Source organism: Nerophis ophidion, linkage group LG13 (assembly GCF_033978795.1).
Source record: "Nerophis ophidion isolate RoL-2023_Sa linkage group LG13, RoL_Noph_v1.0, whole genome shotgun sequence".
Taxonomy (NCBI): domain Eukaryota; kingdom Metazoa; phylum Chordata; class Actinopteri; order Syngnathiformes; family Syngnathidae; genus Nerophis; species Nerophis ophidion.
In genome coordinates this window covers 28,347,588-28,366,457 of record NC_084623.1, presented here as the reverse complement: position 1 = coordinate 28,366,457, position 18,870 = coordinate 28,347,588, and the positions used below count along the sequence as shown (strand labels likewise).

The 18,870-nt window shown below is 43.0% G+C and overlaps 1 protein-coding gene across 4 annotated transcripts in view; it reads right to left on the bottom strand.

The window, feature by feature from the left end:
- Positions 1-18,870, bottom strand: part of hecw2a (HECT, C2 and WW domain containing E3 ubiquitin protein ligase 2a) — a 263,018-nt gene that overhangs the window by 127,809 nt on the left and 116,339 nt on the right. For all 4 annotated transcript variants that reach the window (XM_061918718.1, XM_061918719.1, XM_061918721.1 and 1 more), the window contains 4 exons: positions 12,511-12,696; positions 11,920-12,054; positions 2,788-2,890; positions 2,594-2,690 (listed from right to left, as the gene is read on the bottom strand). In XM_061918718.1, the coding sequence (XP_061774702.1) occupies positions 2,594-2,690; positions 2,788-2,890; positions 11,920-12,054; positions 12,511-12,696 (521 nt within the window). The remainder of the gene's footprint in view (positions 1-2,593; positions 2,691-2,787; positions 2,891-11,919; positions 12,055-12,510; positions 12,697-18,870) is intronic.

The window sequence follows — 18,870 nt, the reverse complement described above, 5'->3', positions numbered from 1 at the left end:
GGCTTTCGTATCTGCCTGCACTGTGTGTGCGTGTGGAAAATATTTTCACCAGCCGCCTGCCAGCTTGTTAAATCGTGACATTTATATTGTTATCGTAAAAATAGGTTAAACTATTTCTATGAGTATGATTGTGTACACTTCCATGTATTAATACTGTGTATGTTTGATGAAGCGTGATTGTATGCATGAGTGTATGCATGTGTATGTATGTTTGTACAGTGAATGTGTGTGTGTATGTACTGTATGTACAGGGTCTGTTTGTGTGTGTGTGTGTGTGTGTGTGTGTGTGTGTGTGTGTGTGCTGTGTGTGTATGCATTTAAGTTCGTGCTTATGTATTTATGATGGTACTTTTGTATGTACTGTATGTACAAACCCCGTTTCCATATGAGTTGGGAAATTGTGTTAGATGTTGATATAAATGCAATTGGTAAATCATTTTCAACCCATATTTTGTTGAATATGATACAAAGACAACATATTCGATGTTCAAATTGATAAACTTTATCATTAACTTTAGAATCATTAATCATTAACTTTAGAATATGATGCCAGCAACATGTGACAAAAAAGTTGGGAAATGTGGCAATAAATACTAATAAAGTTGAGGAATGCTCATCAAACACTTATATGGAACATCCCACAGGTGTGCAGGCTAATTGGGAACAGTTGGGTGCCATGATTGGGTATAAAAGCAGCTTCCTTGAAATGCTAAGTAATTCACAAACAAGGATGGGGTGAGGGTCACCACTTTGTAAGCAAATCATCGAACCGTTTTAGAACAACATTTCTCAACGAGCTAGTGCAAGGGATTTAGGGATTTTACCATCTACGATCCGTAAAATCATCAAAAAGTTCAGAGAATATGGAGAAATCACAGCAAGTAAGCGATGATATTACGGACTTTAGATCCCTCGGGCAGCACTGCATCAAAAACTGACATCAGTGTGTAAAGAATATCACCACATGTGCTCAGGAATACTTCATAAAACCCCTGTCAGTAACTACAGTTGGTCGCTACATCTGTAAGTGCAAGTTAAAACTCTACTTTGCAAAGCCAAACCCATTCATCAACAATATCCTGAAAGGCCGCTGGCTTGGCTGGGCCCGAGCTCACCTAAGATGGACTGATGCAAAATGGAAAGGTGTGTAATGAGGAGTCCACATTTCAAATTATATTTGGAAACAGAGGACGTGGTGTCCTCCAGAACAAAGAGGAAAATAACCATTCGGATTGTTATAGCCAGCATTTGTGATGGTATGGGGGTGTATTAGTGTCCAAGGCATGGGTAACTTAAACATCTGTGAAGGCACCATTAATGCTGAAATGTCCATACAGGTTTTGGAGCAACATATGTGGCCATCCAAGCAACGTTATCATGGACGCCTCTGCTTATTTCAGCAAGACAAGTGTTACGACAGCGTGGCTTCGTAAAAAAAAAGTGCGGGTACTTTCCTGGCCCGCCTGCGGTCCAGACCTGTCTCCCATCGAAAATGTGTGGCGCATTATGAAGCGTAAAATACGACAGCGGAGACCCCGGACTGTTGAACGACTGAAGCTTTACATAAAACAAGAATGGGAAAGAATTCCACTTTCAAAGCTTCAACAATTAGTTTCCTCAGTTCCCCATGAACAGTTCAGCCATGAATATCAAAGTTAATTATTATTTGAAAAAAAAAAAAAGTTTATGAGTTCAAACATCAAATATTTTGTGTTTGTAGTGCATTCAATTGAATATGGGTTGAAAAAGATTTGCAAATCTTTGTATTCCGTTTATATTTACATCCAACACAATTTCCCAAATCATATGGAAACGGGGTTTGTATGTTTGTATGGACAGTGTATTTCTCCCAGTATGTGCAGGAGTCAAGGCATAGCCCCAGCCACTCAGAAAGCCCCACCCAATACAGCAGGTGCAGCACCCAGGGAACAAGAGACCACTGGCGCCACGCAGGCAGGTTGGCCAGCAACAGGACTTCCATGATGGGCCTCAGGCCCAGGTCGTGGACAGATGTGCCCGGCCAAAGACAGGACACAGGAGAAGCAAAAGACAACCAGCCCCCCAAAAAACAAGAAACTACACTCCAAATGGGCAGAAAGACGGGACAACCCGCACCGAGGGGACCAAGAAATCCCATTGGAACCTTTTGGTTTCTCCACACGAACTCCAGTGTAGGAACGAGTCAGCAACTGATCTCCAGTGCAAACAACCGAGTCATGGCCAAAAGACTTCCCTGAAGCTGAGCCAAAAGTCCACAAAAAAGCACTGAAAACTGCACAAAAACAAAAGAGCACTGACAACAGCCCAAAAGTAAAAAAAAGTGCCACGCCTTGTTATGAAGTCCCTAAGGGTCTCAAACTAAAAGGCAAAAAACACATGAAAACAAGAGGGAAATATCAAATAACACAAAGGGGGCAAACAAGAAAACAAAGGTCCTGCAATCAGGTGCCACTAAAGCTGTGCCATCTTGTAATTTTTTGAAAAGTTTTTAGTTAGATGAAAGAGTATGACGATGATGAGTTTGGTGATGATGATGGTATTGTTGATCAATTTAAATATGTGTATGAAGATGAGTAGATCAGAAGAGACATACTTGAGAGAATTGTTCCTAGGAAGTTGTGGTTGTCGTTCCTGCAGGATCTCGTATATGTTGGCTTGTCGTAGAAAAGCCACAATTTTATCGTTGTACGCTGAACAAAAATGTAATGAAAAATTTAGTACAATATTATCATATGATACATCATTTTCAACTCATAATAGCATGCATGTGTGGCTTTCCTCACATACCCACAGGCACCACATCCTGGTACTGGCTTCGACTGGAACCGCTGAAGGTACTGGATGGTCGTGGCATCATGGGTGTATTGCTTTGTCGAGAGTCATCTGTCACCTGTGACATAACAAGATTTTTTACATTTGACGTCAGTTTGCGGTTTCATTCTGTTGTTGGCAATTGAGAAATGAAATCCAGCTTGTTTCTTTTAACTGCCACATTGGTTGAACATGTTCCAAGCTATGTCGCCCAATGTACTCTGGCAGTGCAACTCACTTTGGTTAGCTCCGGGTACTACTTGGTGGTTTCTGGTCTTAATTAGCTGTCTTCAAACATCTTCTGCTCTGAAGGTACCGTTGGTGGGAAGCAAAGAGGGCAGGCACATATATGGTCCATCCATCAATTTCTACCACTTGTCCCTCATAGAGTTGCGGGGGTGGCTGGAGCTTATCCCAGCTGCATTCGGGCGGAGGATGGGGCACCCTGGACAAGTTGCCAGCTCATTGCAGGGCCACAGACAGACAACATTCACACTCACATTCACAAACATTTTTGTGATGGCAATCAACCTGTCCCGAGGTGCAGAAGGGAAGTATCTCACACTTATCTTTTGTAACACAATTCTGTATAGCAGATATGGGCATCTACATCAACAATATGATTTGGCTGTGTTAGGGAAAAAAAGTCTCTTCAATTACTGTCAGGTGATTGGTTCATGCGCACATGAACTTTAGGTTCTCTGCATTCTTCACAAGGTTCTTCACGTGCTCAGAATGAAGAATATGACCACCTCATGGCTATTTTTGTACACAATGATGCTAAACCAGGGGTTGCCAACCTGTCGATCATGATCGACCAGTTGATCTTTGGGAATGTACTGGTTGACTTAAAAAATATTAGCAGAAATCATTTATTCTGACATCAATGTCTGCAGTGATGCAGATTCTGTATTGAAGTGATGCAGACTCTGTATGCTGAAGAAGGAGATGAGCTGAAAGGAAAAACTCTCTATTTACCGGCCCATCGACCTTCCCATCCTTACCTATGGTCATGAGTTTTGGGTTATGACCTAAAGGACAAGATCATGGGTACAAGATGCCGGAATGAATTTCCTCCGTAGGGTGGCGGGGCTCTCCCTTAGAGATAGCACCTCCACATCGAGAGGTGCCAGATGAGGTGGTCCGGGCATCTGGTCAGGATGCCCCCCAGACACCTCGCTGGGGAGGTGTTTAGGGCACGTGCAACCAATAGGAGGCCACAGGTAAGACCCAGGACACAGGACTGTCTCCCGACTGGGGCCGTGGAAACACCTCGAGATCCCCCGGGAGGAGCTGGACGAAGTGACTGGGAAAGGGAAGTCTGGTCTCCCTGTTAAGGCTGTTGACTCCACGACCTGAGGAAGAGGATGGATGGATGGATGGATGGATCAGTCCCGTCCCCACACAGAGTGTGACAGACCTGCCAACAGGCACGCATTTTAACCCTTGAACACACCTCGTGACTCTTCAATAATGCATCCCACTCATCTCAACACCGTGGCACCAACCCAGAGCGCAGCAACGCACCTTGTCTCACAAACATAAATTGCATGACGTGCACATCAAAAACATAACTGAGCTGCAACAAAGCGTTAAGGCTGGCTGTTTCCGTCTGTGACGGCATGCTGATATAATTTCACTGCCCTTGTTGAGGGATGAGGGATATTACCCAGACCTGTCATCCCTCAACAAACGCAGTGACATTATATCAGCATGCCGTCACAGACGGAAACACCTCCTAGGTAACACACGAGCCAATCAACACACCCCTACGCCTGCCTGTACCTACCCACTCTGTGCCCTACATAAACCATGGCATGTGAGTGCTCCTATTAAATTCTCCCGACAATTGAGGGAACCCCTCATGAAACAGCTCTGTAGGGATGAAGTAATCTTGTGATTTTTCCCACACACACACACACAAATAATCTTAATTTTAATGATATTTTCCTACTTAGAAGTGCAAATAATTGTGTATGAACATATGTCCCAAGCAAATATTTTAAAATAAAAAATGCAAACATGCAGTGTAACAAGTGTAACAATAATGTAAAGTTTAGTGTTGTGAAGTCTCTGTGCGTGTGGGTTCTCTGTGACTGTGCCGAAAGAATGGGACCTGCAGTCCAGGGCTCAACTCAGTATTTCATTTAGTTTTTCATTTGATTTATCAGGGCTGTCTCGCTCGCGGCGTCTTGCTCGCTTGTCTGTGCTGTCCTCTCTCCCCTCTCATTGCCTCGGCCCATGCTGATAAAGAAGACAGGTGATTAGATAACCCGCTTCAGCTGGGGAATCCACTCACCTGTCAGCTACTTTGAAGCCGGTCCATACACACGCCGTTCCCGCAGGAGGCGCCGAGAACATGCCCCCCTCCACAAGTTTCTTTCAACTTTTGCACTATGGGAAGCGGTGTCCTCTACAGTGGTAATTTTTTATATCAGTGGAAAATGGTATTTCTCAGAAAAGTAAACTAACAATATACATTTTAATAATAAAAATACCTCACACGAGGAATAGGCTCCAGCTCCCTTGCTACATCGAGGGAGAAGCAGTTGAAAAAATAGATGGCTGGATTGAGGATGTTTCAAGTAGCTTTTTAGATTCCCTTCATTTCCTGCGATGAAACTTTTATTAGTGATTTCCTGCTGTGCAGTGCGACGAGAATGGCTGTCTCTGTGTCGTCTTGGATACCCTCAAAAACGAAAGTGGCGACCTTTTCTTTGTCTATATATATATAGACATATATATGTCTATATATATATATATACACATATGTAGACATATATATGTATATAGATATATATACATATATATATATATATATATATGGAGTATATATATATATATATATATATATATATATATATATATATATTTTATATATATATATATATATATATGTATATATATACATATATATATACAAACCCCGTTTCCATATGAGTTGGAAAATTGTGTTAGACGCACTGTAAATATAAACTAAATACAATGATTTGCAAATCCTTTTTAACACGTATTCAATTGAATGCACTACAAAGACAAGATATTTGATGTTCAAACTCATAAACTTGATTTTTTATTTGCACGTAATAATTAACTTAGAATTTCATGGCTGCAACACTTGCCAAAGTAGTTGGTAAAGGACATGTTCACCACTGTGTTACATCACCTTTTCTTTTAACAACACTTAATAAAAGTTGGGGAACTGAGGAAAATAATTGTTGAAACTTTGAAGGGAGAATTCTTTCCCATTCTTGTTTTATGCAGAGCTTCAGGCGGGCCAGGAAAGTACTCTTTTTTTATGAAGCCACGCTGTTCTAGCACGTGCTGAATGTGGCTTGGTATTGTCTTGCTGAAATAAGCAGGGGCTTCCATGAAAAAGACGGCGCTTAGATGGCAGCAGATGTTGTTCCAAAACCTGTATGTACCTTTCAGCATTAATGGTGCCTTCACAGATGCCTTGGACACTAATGCACCTCCATACCATCACAGATGCTGGCTTTTGAACTTTGCGTCGATAACAGTCTGGATGGTTCGCTTCCCCTTTGGTCTGGATGACACAATGTCGAATATTTCCCCAAAAATGTCGGTTTTTGATACAGTGCCGTCTGAGGGACCGAAGGTCACGGTCATTCAATGTTGGTTTCCAGGCATGCCGCTTACGTGGAGTGATTTCTCCGGATTCTCTGGATCTTTTGATGATATTATGGACCGTAGATGTTGAAATCCCTAAATTTATTGCAATTGCACTATGAGAAACGTTGTTCTTAAACTGTTTGACTATTTGCTCACGCAGTTGTGGACAAAGGGGTGTACCTCGCCCCATCCTTTCTTGTGAAAGACTGAGCATTTTTTGGGGAAGCTGTTTTTATACCCAGTCATGGCACCCACCAGTTCCCAATTAGCCTGCACACCTGTGGGATGTTCCAAATAAGTGCTTGATGAACATTTCTCAACTTTATCAGTATTTATTGCCACCTTTCCCAACTTCTTTGTCACGTGTTCCTGGCATCAAATTCTAAATTTAATAATTACTTGCAAAATAAAATTGTTAATCAGTTTGAACATCAAATATGCTGTCTTTGTAGCATATTCAACCGAATATGGGTTGAAGATTATTTGCAAATCATTGTATTCCGTTTATATTTACATCTAACACAATTTCCCAACTCATAAGGAAACGGGGTTTGTATATATTGTTATGATCCGCTGCGCGGTTCATATTCTGTTTGGGTCTTCCGGGTCACTTGTGTTTTTCTGTTAGTTTTGGACTCCGTTTAGTTCCTGTTTATGCACCTATCAGTTAGTTACTTATTATTTTCACCTGCCGCTGGTTCCGGACGCACACCTGTGTTTTGGTAATCACTGACATTATTTAAGCCTGCCCTCTCCCGTCAGTCAGTCTGGCTTACTAGTTTGTCATCGTACAACAAGTAACGACGTTCTGTTTCCTGCTCACTACCTGCTAACTTCCATGCTAGGCTTTTTATTTTCTAACTCCAATGCTAGTTCTTTTAGTTGTTTGCTTTAATTATGTTTTGTTATGTTCTGTTAGTTTTGGACTCCTTTAGTTCCTGTTTGTGCACCTCTGGGTTTGTTTTAGTTTACATGGGGATTCATGTGGCCGGCACGCTCAGCTGCTGTCAACCACTAATCAGAGAGCTTTTTATTCACTTTGCTCGTCACGTTTAGACTGGCGTCTTTTTTTGCTGTATGCAACAGTCACGTACGTTTTGTTTGTTCATGCCACAGCTAGTAAGTTTTCCTTGCCATAGTCTATGCTAAGTATTGGCTTTAGCTTCGATGACGACCAGTGCGTTGTTCCTTCGCCTTGTTTTCCGTTTTTTGTATTTTTTTGAGTTTTGAGAATTAAATCATGTTTTTACCTGCACAGCTTGTCCGGAGAAGCCCGTCTGCATTCCTGGGAGAACGACCCCGGAGTAAGATGCGACCCAATCGTGAAATGTATATATATATATATATATATATATATATATATATATATATATATATATATATATATACATATATATGTATATATATTGTGGCACCTGATTCTCACCAAGACACAGGATTGTGTTTGCAAAAAGCCAAAAAGGGCATTTATTGCACAAGTCTTTGTAGGAAGGGCAGGGTGTGGAATAATCAAACATAAAGTGTCCTTTAAAAAAAAAACATCTCCCATCCGGGGCTCTCAATAATGCACACAGCACACTTATTTACTTGTCGTAGTTAATTGCCTATCAAACAAGAGAAAACATAATATCAGAAAACATTTCCCTAATAATGTCATTAGTGGGAAAATAGTGGATGTCTCACTTAACGCCTGATGCACCTGCCTTGACACAGTGGAGAGCCAGACCTGAATGAGGCAGAGTTAAGAACTGTTTGTAGCTGGGCCCCACCTGGTCGCACAGCTAGTGGTACTTCAGGCTGATTGAGGAGGAATCTACCGGCCCTCGATGATGCGACCAAGGCCGGGGCGTTGCCCCCTGTGTTCCACTCTGCCTCCATGCCCTGGTTCCTCCCTTGTGAGGTGCCTACCTGTCAGGCGGTGCTTGAGTGAGACTCCACATATCCCCCCCAAGCTCGCCGGTCGGTCTGGGAGCTTCTTTGTCCTCTTCGTAGAGCCGAGACATGGCGTTTGCATATGGAATCGTCTTCCCAGGCCGATATTCCACGGTGAATTGGTAATTCGGTAGTTCTAGGAACCAGTGTGTGACACGATCGTTTCGATCCTTATTTGTGGACATCCACTTCAAGGGGGCCTGGTCTGTTACCAAGGTGAAGGTCGTACCCCATAAGTAGTAGCAGAGGTGGTGTATTGCCCATTTGACTGCCAAGCACTGTTTTTCCACTGTGGCATAGATTCGCTCATGGCTCTGGAGCTTCCGACTAATGAATGTCACTGGGTGCTCTTCTCCGTCTATGAGCTGGGCAAACACGGCTCCAATGCCCGTGCCTGAGGCGTCAGTGTGGAGGATCAACGGCTGACTGAAGCATAGGGCTTTCTTCAAATTCTGGAAGGCAGTATCAGCCTCAGTCGTCCAGGTGACATGATGGGGCAGTTTATTCCGTGTCAGTTCATAAAACGGTGTTGCAAAAGAGACATTTTTTATAATTTTTTGATAATATGACACCAGGCCAATAAATGTTTTTACTTGCTTTTTTGTCAAGGGGCGGGGCCATTCCCTGATGTGCTCTACTCTGCGGGCCTGTGGTTTCACGCAGCCTCTTCCGATTGTGTAGCCAAGATAATCAGTCTCAGTCGGGCGCACTCAGCACTTCTTAGCGTTGACAGTCAGTCTGGCACATCTAAGGGCTCCTAGAACTGCGTCGAGATGCTGGAGGTACAGGGGAATGTACCGGTGATTCACAGCTGGTGCTGTGAATCAAAATATCGTCTTGGTAGGTAGGGCCGTAGAACTCGGGGCACCGTGGATCCCGAACGCCAAGACGACGTATTGGAATAGCCCCTCGGGTGTGGAGAAAGCCGTTTTGGGTTTAAACCTTCCATAAATGGCACCTGCCAGTAGCCCTTTGTCAGGTGCAGGGTGCTGACGAACCGAGCGGGGCCAAGCTGCTCGATCAGCTCATTTAGTCTGGTCATGGGATAAGCATCACACAATGATATATTATTTAATTTGCGAAAGTCATTACAAAATCTCAGGGACCCATCTGGTTTTGGCACAATAACAATCGAATTGGACCATGGACTATGGGATTCCTCTATTACTTCAAGTTCTAACATTTTCTTTACCTCTTCTTTTATACCCGCCCGCCTGGCCTCTGGGATTCGGTAGGGCCTTTGTCTTACCACTTTTTCAGGTTGGGTCTCAATGTCATGTTTACTCGCCTGGGTCCTTCCTGGCAGTTCCGAGAGGCGGTCCTGGTTCCGTCGCAGAAGTTACTTCAACTCCTGATTTTGTGACGGGGAGAGGTAATCTCCTATAGGTACCCGGGAGAGTGGTCTGGGGAGTGTGCAGTTAAAAATGCAACAGATGGCAACGGCTCTGCCGCATGCCCTTTTTTCAGAATATTTACATGGTAAATTTGGTGGCCTTTCCGTCGGCCTGGCTGGTTTACCTTGTAACTGACGGGACCGATTCTCTCAATTACCTCGTAAGGCCCATGCCATCTGGCCAAGAACTTGCATTCGCTGGACGGAACCAATACCGGCACTGTCAGGCGGTGCTTGAGTGAGACTTCACAACAAATATATATATATATATATATAAAAAATGTTCATGCCGCCAATTACCATACAACAAGTGGGATCTTTAAAGGTGAACTGCACATTTTGGGGAATTTTGCACATTATTCACAATCAATATAAAAGACATGACTACAAATGTTTTTTTTGTTTTTTTTTGCATTGTAAATATTAAATAAACGTAAATAAAAGTCTACTTACAGTGGAGCCAATGAGAGCGCCACTATTTTGGCCATAAAATCGAATAATTAACCATTGAAAAAATACGAACAATACTAAATTTATATTTTGCGACTTACAAAATCTCCGCCTTGTGATCAAGGCGGTGCTATAAATAGTTTGTCTGTGTTAGCGTTTATAATACAAATAATTAATACTTGGTTAATATTTAAGTCGCAAAATATAAATTTAGTATTGTTCGTATTTTTTCAATGGTTAATTTACATTATCAAGAGGTCTGCTGCTTCCTCGCTTCTTGGAAGTTTACTCTAGATCATAAATCATGCATCTCACCTGCACAGAATAAGTCTGATTAAGTCTTCCGACAAGTTGATACACTTTGACAGCCATTTAGGACCGGACCTGGCGAGGACGACATGAAAAGACGATTGGTCCCCCCTACCCTTTTCCTGGTGAGTATTGTGAGTCATTCTTCACCTAAATGGGAATACATGAACATCCCAGCAGTCGGCATTCTAATGACAAGCAGACCTTGCATGTGATTGATGTTTTATTATGTGTGTTGGCTCTCATAAAGTCTGCATTGAGTAAAAATCTGTGATGAAGAAAAAAAAGCAAACATTGCGATGCTGTTTTTAAATTGATACTCCGCGTATGCTTAAAATGATCAGAATATGTGAATGTTATAAATAAATGATAAATGGGTTGTACTTGTATGGCGCTTTTCTACCTTCAAGGTACTCAAAGCGCTTTGACACTACTTCCACTTTTACCCATTCACACACTGATGGAGGGCGCTGCCATGCAAGGCGCTAACCAGCACCCATCAGGAGCAAGGGTGAAGTGTCTTGCTCAGGACACAACGGACGTGACGAGGTTGGTATTAGGTGGGAATTGAACCAGGGACCCTCGGGTTGCGCACAACCACTCTCCCACTGAGCCACGCCGTCCCTTATTAGTCCCTTATATTAAATGTTGTTATCAATGTACCCGTTACTAAATTACATATATACTTACGTCATGTGTATAAAACCTCCCATTAGCTCCATTGTAAGCGGACTTTTGACCGCCCTTATTTAATATTTGGAATGCAAAATAGAAAAAAAAACTTCCGTCGTCATGTCTCTCATAATGATTGTGAACGGTAGGCACATTTTTTTTTAAAAAGTGCAGTTCCCCTTTTAGATTTTTGTGCTTAATATGGTATGACATAAGGATTGGTTGTGTTGGATAGGCTCAAGTAAGTCCGTAAGGTATGGGTGGATTACTGTTGCTGTTCCAAGTCCTTTGCAGTAGTCACCTTCTTAAGTACACCACTGAGCCTTCACATGTCTGGATTAAGTCATCTTCTCCTTCTTGACTGTAATGTGGGCTCCCTGTTTGACAGATTTCGCAGTCTTCTGGTGGAAGGACAATGCAGCCTTTGCTGATGAAGCCCCTTGTGAGATTTTGAGTTTCCTGATTCATTCTGTTTTTGGTAGTTCACAAATCAACACAGGTTGAAGGTAACTTTAAAAACTGTAATTAAGAGTTTGTGATGTCAGCGCGAAGACTTTTTGCATCCTGTCGGCAAACTATGGTGTAATTTGTCTTGTTTTTTGCTCTTCTGGGAGAAGTATTGGTGCAATGTCCTACTAAGTGTAAGAATGCAGGTACTCTGCAAGCCTGATAAAACACCCAAATGTTTCAATGTGATGCATGCTGCAGTTTTGTCTCACCTCTCCGGCGCTGTGGCTGCGCTGGCGGCTCAGGTGCTGGCGGTGGGCCAGCAGGCCGGTGGAGCGAGAACTCTGAAGAGGCAGCCGTGGGTCAATGAAGGTTGTTGAGCGACAATTGTGATCCACAAAGAAGGGCTGAGAAGTGAGATGCAAACATCTTGGATCATGCATTGACACCTATTATTATCAACATATCATTATCAATATAGAGGACAGTCGTGAAGTGAAGTGAATTATATTTATATAGGGCTTTTCTCTAGTGACTCAAGGCGCTTTACATAGTGAAACCCAATATCGAAGTTAAATTTAAACCAGTGTGGGTGGCACTGGGAGCAGGTGGGTAAAGTGTCTTGCCCAAGGACACAATGGCAGTGACTAGGATGGTGAAAGCGGGAATCGAATCTGGAACCCTAAAGTTGCTGGCACAGCCACTCTACCAACCGAGCTGTGCCAACCCAGTCGGCAACTATCATTACAGTGAAAGATAATGAATATAAAAAATAATATTTAATTGTAGCTTGACATAGTTTGCGACCAGGACATCATCACACACATCATGATATGTGCCATTTCTCATAACTGCTCACACACCTTCCCGGTATGGTCATGTTTCATTTCCCAACCGCGGGGAAGCTCCAACTGTTTGTTGGAAAACATGTTGAGGAAGGTCACCAGGTCACGGTTGTGCTGATAGCGCTCAAAGTAATGAGCATCTCGCCGCACCTTACTGATCATATGCTTCAGACAGGTGTTGCTTGTAAACATACGGTAGGCACTCTGGTGGAAAAAAGCACAACAATAAAAATTGTGAGACAACATATTGTATTTGTATTACTTCACATATAAATCTATTATAGTTATTATATTATGTATGGTTGCGGTGTCACCACCACAATGAATGTATTCTATACTAGACAGTCCGTTCTAAGTACAGAAAGTTTCGCAAGATACTTGAACTCCTCCGCCTGTGGTGAGCCCTCGCTCCCAACACAAACAGTGCCATTTCTCATTTTCCGTCTGATAACTATTGCCTCATTCCAGAAGCTTCACACTGTGCACCTGCCCAGTAACACAGTCACAGCTTGATGAGTCAATCTGTGTTGGCAATTACCATCAAGGGTTGGAATTGGGGGTTAAATCACCAATTGATTCCCGAGTGCGGCCCACACTGCCGCTTACTGCTCCCCTCACCTCCCAAGAGTGTGAACAAGGGGATGGGTCAAATGCAGAGGCCAAATTTCACCACACCCAGTGTGTGTGTGACAATCATTGGAACTTTAACTGAAACTCGTCCTTGAGGCAAGTTTTTTTGCTCTGAATTTCTTGAGGCCCTCGATGTTGTGGGACTGTCTTGGTTTATCGATTTTGTTATTAAAATATAAAATACAATTATTTCACAAAGTTAGCAAAGACACAAAGCAGGAAGTCACCACATTACTTTAAAACTTGAGTGACATAACATTAACCAGCGAGTGGCAGTCTTTGGTGCACTTGGTGCAGATGTAGGATGTTGATTCTTGTGGATGGTGCTTCCTTTTCTTCCATCTTGCCCTCCTGTCAGCAAGGGCCACATTTCTCGCCTCTTTATATGTCCGGTCTGCTACTCAACCTTGAATGCCAAGATGCACGGTTGGCAGCAAGGCCTTCTTAAAAAGCCATGTCGATGCTACGCTGCTTCATGTCTTTCTTGCAGGTGTTTTCAAAACAAGGACACGGTCGCCCAGTCGGTTGTTTGTCTTCCACTAGTAGGCTATACAGTAGCTCGTTTGAGATGCGTCCGGGTTCCATCCTTCTGACATCACCAATAGTAGTTTCACCATAACTGCTGCAGCCTTGGCAATCCTACTGCTCACTTCTACTTCCAGTGAGAGCAAGCTCGAGACGATTGACCCAAGTTAGGTGAAGTTGTCAGCAGGCTACTGATATTGATGGTTGGGGGGTGGTCTCCGCTCTGCGCCATGACTTGGGTCTTCTTAAGGCTGGCGGTCAGCCCGAACTTCCTGCATCCCTTGAAGAGGCGATTGACAAGCTGGATGGGCAACCCGGTCAGTCACTTTAGTCTTGGCACGGAGGCGGGCAATGTTAGGTAGACTCCCTCACAGAAGTCCTTGAAGGCGTATTGGAGGAGCATCAAAAATAATATGCCAAAAAGCGTCGGCGCAAAGATGCAGCCCTGCTTCACACCACTGCTGACTCGGAAGGCCTCAGAGATGGTGCCATTGAAGCAGACTGTGCTGTGCATGTTCTCATGGACTGATTTGATCACAGAAAGTAGTTGTGGCGGGCAGCCCATTTTCTGACGAAATCCGAAGAGTCCGCTCCTGCTGACCAGGTCAAATGCCTTCGTCAGGTCGATAAAGGCAAGATCTGCTGTTCTTGGCATTTTTCTTGCAGTTCGCGCAGCAAGAATGTCATGTACAATGTTGACTGGCCATCACGGGAGCCAAACTGGGACTCTGTGTAGACGCGAGAGGCAAAAGGTTTTAGCCACGCCAGGACAACAAGAGCACAGACCTTTCCCACGATGCTGAGCAGGGAGATCCCTTGGCATCTGTTGCAGTCGCTTCTGTCTCCCATGTTCTTGTACATACGCCGTTTCCATATGAGTTGGGAAATTATGTTAGATGTAAATATAAACGGAATACAATGATTTGCAAATCCTTTTGAACTCATATTCAATTGAATGCACTAAAAAATTGACATATTTGATGTTCAAACTCATGAACTTTTTTTTTTTGCAAATAATAATTAACTTAGAGTTTCATAGCTGCAATACGTGCCAATGTAGTTGGGAAAGTGCATGTTCACCACTGTGTTACATCACCTTTTCTTTTAACAACACTCAATAAACGTTTGGGAACTGAGGAAACTAATTGTTATAGCTTTGAAAGTGGAGTTATTTCCAATTCCTGTTTTATGTAGAGCTTCCGCCGTTCAATAGTCCGGGGTCTCCGCTGTCGCATTTTACGATTCAGAATGCACCACACATTTTCGATGGGAGACAGGTCTGGGCTGCAGGCGGGCCAGGAAAGTACCCGCACTCTTTTACTACGAAGTAACGCTGTTGTAACACGTGGCTTAGCAATGTCTTGCTGAAATAAACAGGGGCGTCCATGACAACATATGTTGCTCCAAAACCTGTATGGACCATTCAGTATTAATGGTGCCTTCACAGATGTGTAAGTTACCCATGCCTTGGGCACTAATGCACACCCATACCATCATAGATGCTGGCTTTTGAACTTCGCGCCTATAACAATCCAGATGGTTATTTTCCTCTCTGTTCCGGAGGACATCACGTCCACAGTTTACAAATATAATTTGAAATGTGGACTCGTCAGACCACAGAACACTTTTCCACTTTGCATCAGTCCATCTTAGATGATCTCGGGCCCAGCGAAACCGGCGGCGTTTCTGGGTGTTGTTGATAAATGGGTTTTGCTTTGCATAGTAGAGTTTTAACTTGCACTTACAGATGTAGCGACAAACTGTAGTTACTGACAGTGGTTTTATGAAGTGTTCCTGAGCCCGTGTGGTGATATCCTTTACACACAGGTTTTGATGCAGTACCACCTGAGGGACCAAAGGTCTGTAATATCGTCGTGTATGTGCAGTGATTTCTCCAGATTCTCTGAACTTTTTGATGATTTTACGGACCGTAGATGGTAAAATCCCTAAATTCCTTGCAATAACTCGATGAGAAATGTTCTAAAACTGTTCGACAATTTGCTTACAAAGTGGTGACCCTCGCCCCAACCTCTTTTGTGAATTACTTAGCATTTCATGGAAGCTGCTTTTATACCCAATCATGGCACCCACCTGTTCCCAATTAGCCTGCACACCTGTACAATGTTCCAAATAAGTGTTTGATGAGCATTCCTCAAATTTATCAGTATTTATTGCCACCTTTCCCAACTTCTTTGTCACGTGTTGCTGGCATCAAATTCTAAAGTTAATTATTATTTGCAAAAAAAAAATTTAAAAAATAAAAAGTTTATCAGTTTGAACATCCAATATGTTGTCTTTGTAGCATACTCAACTGAATATAGGTTGAAAATGATTTGCAAATCATTGTATTCCATTTATATTTACATCTAACACAATTTCCCAACTCATATGGAAACAGAGTTTGTACTCATATGGAAATGGGGTTTGTACAAAGTACAAGTCAAACTCCTCCATGACTGGTAGGTATAGGATGCCAGCAAGGGCAGGCAGAGTCGCTGATGATGTTCTGCATGGCGCATAGCTTCAAGGTAGTGCTCTACACAGCGCTGGAGTTGCTTACCTTAGCCAGGAATCACTTCCCCCAGCTTGGACTTGAGGGGGGCAGACTTAGTGGGAGCTGAGCTTGTTGATGCTGTGGTAGGTGGGGGGGAGGAATACACTAGCAAGGTCCCTTTGTCTGGTGATGGCCAGGTCAAGCTGGTGCCAATGACGGGAGCCCGGGTGTCTTCAGGACACCTGGTGGATCTCATTGCATGGAAAGTAGGTGTTGGTGACACACAAACAGCAGAGTTCCAACAAACGTTGTCCGTTGTCATTTATTTTACTGCGTCCATGCCAGCGAAAGAAGTCGGCAAGTCCTCGCGGTCAGCTCCCACACTTCATCCAGTGCTTCATGAAACTAATCTTTGTCCTCTGGGGCTGAGCAGAGCATCTGGGCGTACACGCTGAAGATGGTGGATGTTACCTGCTGGAGAAAGAGGATCCTCTATGTGCGTGTTTTTTTACGGCAAAGCCAACACTGTACCGGCGGGGTTCGCCAGGAGGCTTGCTTTGCCAGAAAAACAAGTAGTTTGCTCTCCTGGAAACAGGCTATGTGGATGTTCAGACGGGAGACTTTCCAATCATGGCGGTCTTTCTTTGGTTGTTGATCTGCTGCAAGTCAGCACAAAGTCCAGGACATAGTCCTAACGTTCAAGTTTGCGAATCGAAGAGCTGGAATCTTTTTTTGTTTTCTTGTGTTGGTTTTGTCTGGTGCGGTGGTTTTGTGGCTCACTCTTTGAGGTGGTCTCTACTCTCCATGCTCCTAATGGAGCAGGTAAGCTATGGACGGTGATTGTTCAGTAGGACTAAGGTCGCAAAGGTCGCAAAGGTCCCATCCCACCTGCAGAAGTGGCCCCTGGCACTTGTTTCCTTCCCTAATCGGATGAGCTTGTAACGATTACTGCACCTTTCAGTGATACTGGAGTGTCCTTTCCAGTGGACAGACATAACCTGGGCAGGTACTATGAAGGATGAGCTGTTGTCCTGGTAGCAGACTCTCCTCAGCCCTTACACGCAGCTGGAGAACCCAAGGGAACAACAAGTATTGATAAAGCTTGGCATCAGCTGCATCGCAGGAGTTACCGGAGTGACGTGTTGTCACACTGCCTTTGGGGTTCTGGCACCTGCTTTTTTCACAGGGTTTATTCCCTTCGTCTTTCCATGAAAGGGTATAGCCATCAGTTTTTCTTCTCCTAAATGGGCTACCGACCAAGGTTGATGAGCCTCACCTGCCCAATATACATGCATACATACAAACCCCGTTTCCATATGAGTTGGGAAATTGTGTTAGATGTAAATAAAAACGGAATACAATGATTTACAAATCATATTCAAGTCATTTTCAATTGAATGCACTACAAAGACAACATATTTGATGTTCAAACTCATAAACTTTTTTTTTTTTTGCAAATAATAATTAACTTTGAATTTCATGGCTGCAACACGTGCCAAAGTAGTTGGGAAAGGCCATAACGTTGCTTGGATGACAACAAATGTTGCTACAAAGCCTGTATGGACCTTTCAGCATTAGCGGCACCTTCACAGATGTGTAAGTTACCCATGCCTTGGGCACTAATACACCCCCATACCATCACAGATGCTGGATTTTGAACTTTGCGCCTATAAAAATCCGAATGGTTATTTTCCTCTTTTTTCTGGAGGACACCACGTTCTCTGTTTCCAAAAATAATTTGAAATGTGGATTCGTCAGACCACTGAACACTTTTCCACTTTGCATCAGTCCATCTTAGGTGAGCTCGGGCCCAGCGAAGCCGGCAGCGTTTCAGGGTGTTGTTGATGAATGGGTTTGGCTTTGCATACTAGTTTTAACTTGCACTTACAGATGTAGCGACCAACTGTAGTTACTGAAACTGGTTTTATGAAGTGTTCCTGAGCCCATGTGGTGATATCCTTTACACACTGATGTGGGTTTTTAATGCACTACCGCCTGACAGATCAAAGGTCCGCAATATCATCGCATACGTGCAGTGATTTCTCTAGATTTTCTGAACATTTCGATTATTTTACGGACCGTAGATGGCAAAATCCCTAAATTCCTTGCAATAGCTCGTTGAGAAATGTTGTTCTTAAACTGTTTGACAATTTGCTTACAAAGAGGTGACCCTCGCCCCATCCTTGTTTGTGAATTACTTAGCATTTCATGGAAGCTGTTTTTATACCCAATAATGGCACCCACCTGTTCCCAATTAGCCTGCACACCTGTACGATGTTCCAATTAAGTGTTTGATGAGCATTCCTCAACTTTATCAGTATTTATTGCCGCCTTTCCCAACTTCTTTGTCACGTGTTGCTGGCATTAAAACGTTTATCAGTTTGAACATCAAATATGTGGTCTTTGTAGCATATTCAACTGAATATGGGTTGAAAATGATTTGTAAATCATTGTATTACGTTTATATTTACATCTAAAACAATTTCCCAACTCATATGGAAATGGGGCTTGTATATACAGAGAGCCTTAGCCTTTATCACACCACAAAGCAGTGACTGACTGCTACATATACAGTATTGTATATTATATGTTTTAGCTGGAAATGAATAAGAGATGAATAAATTTAGTGTATAAAATGTACAAGTGCATTTGCAACACGCATTAGTCTTGATGTTAAATCTTATACAATTACAACAAATCGCGTCAAAAATGGTCAAGGGAACAAAGAG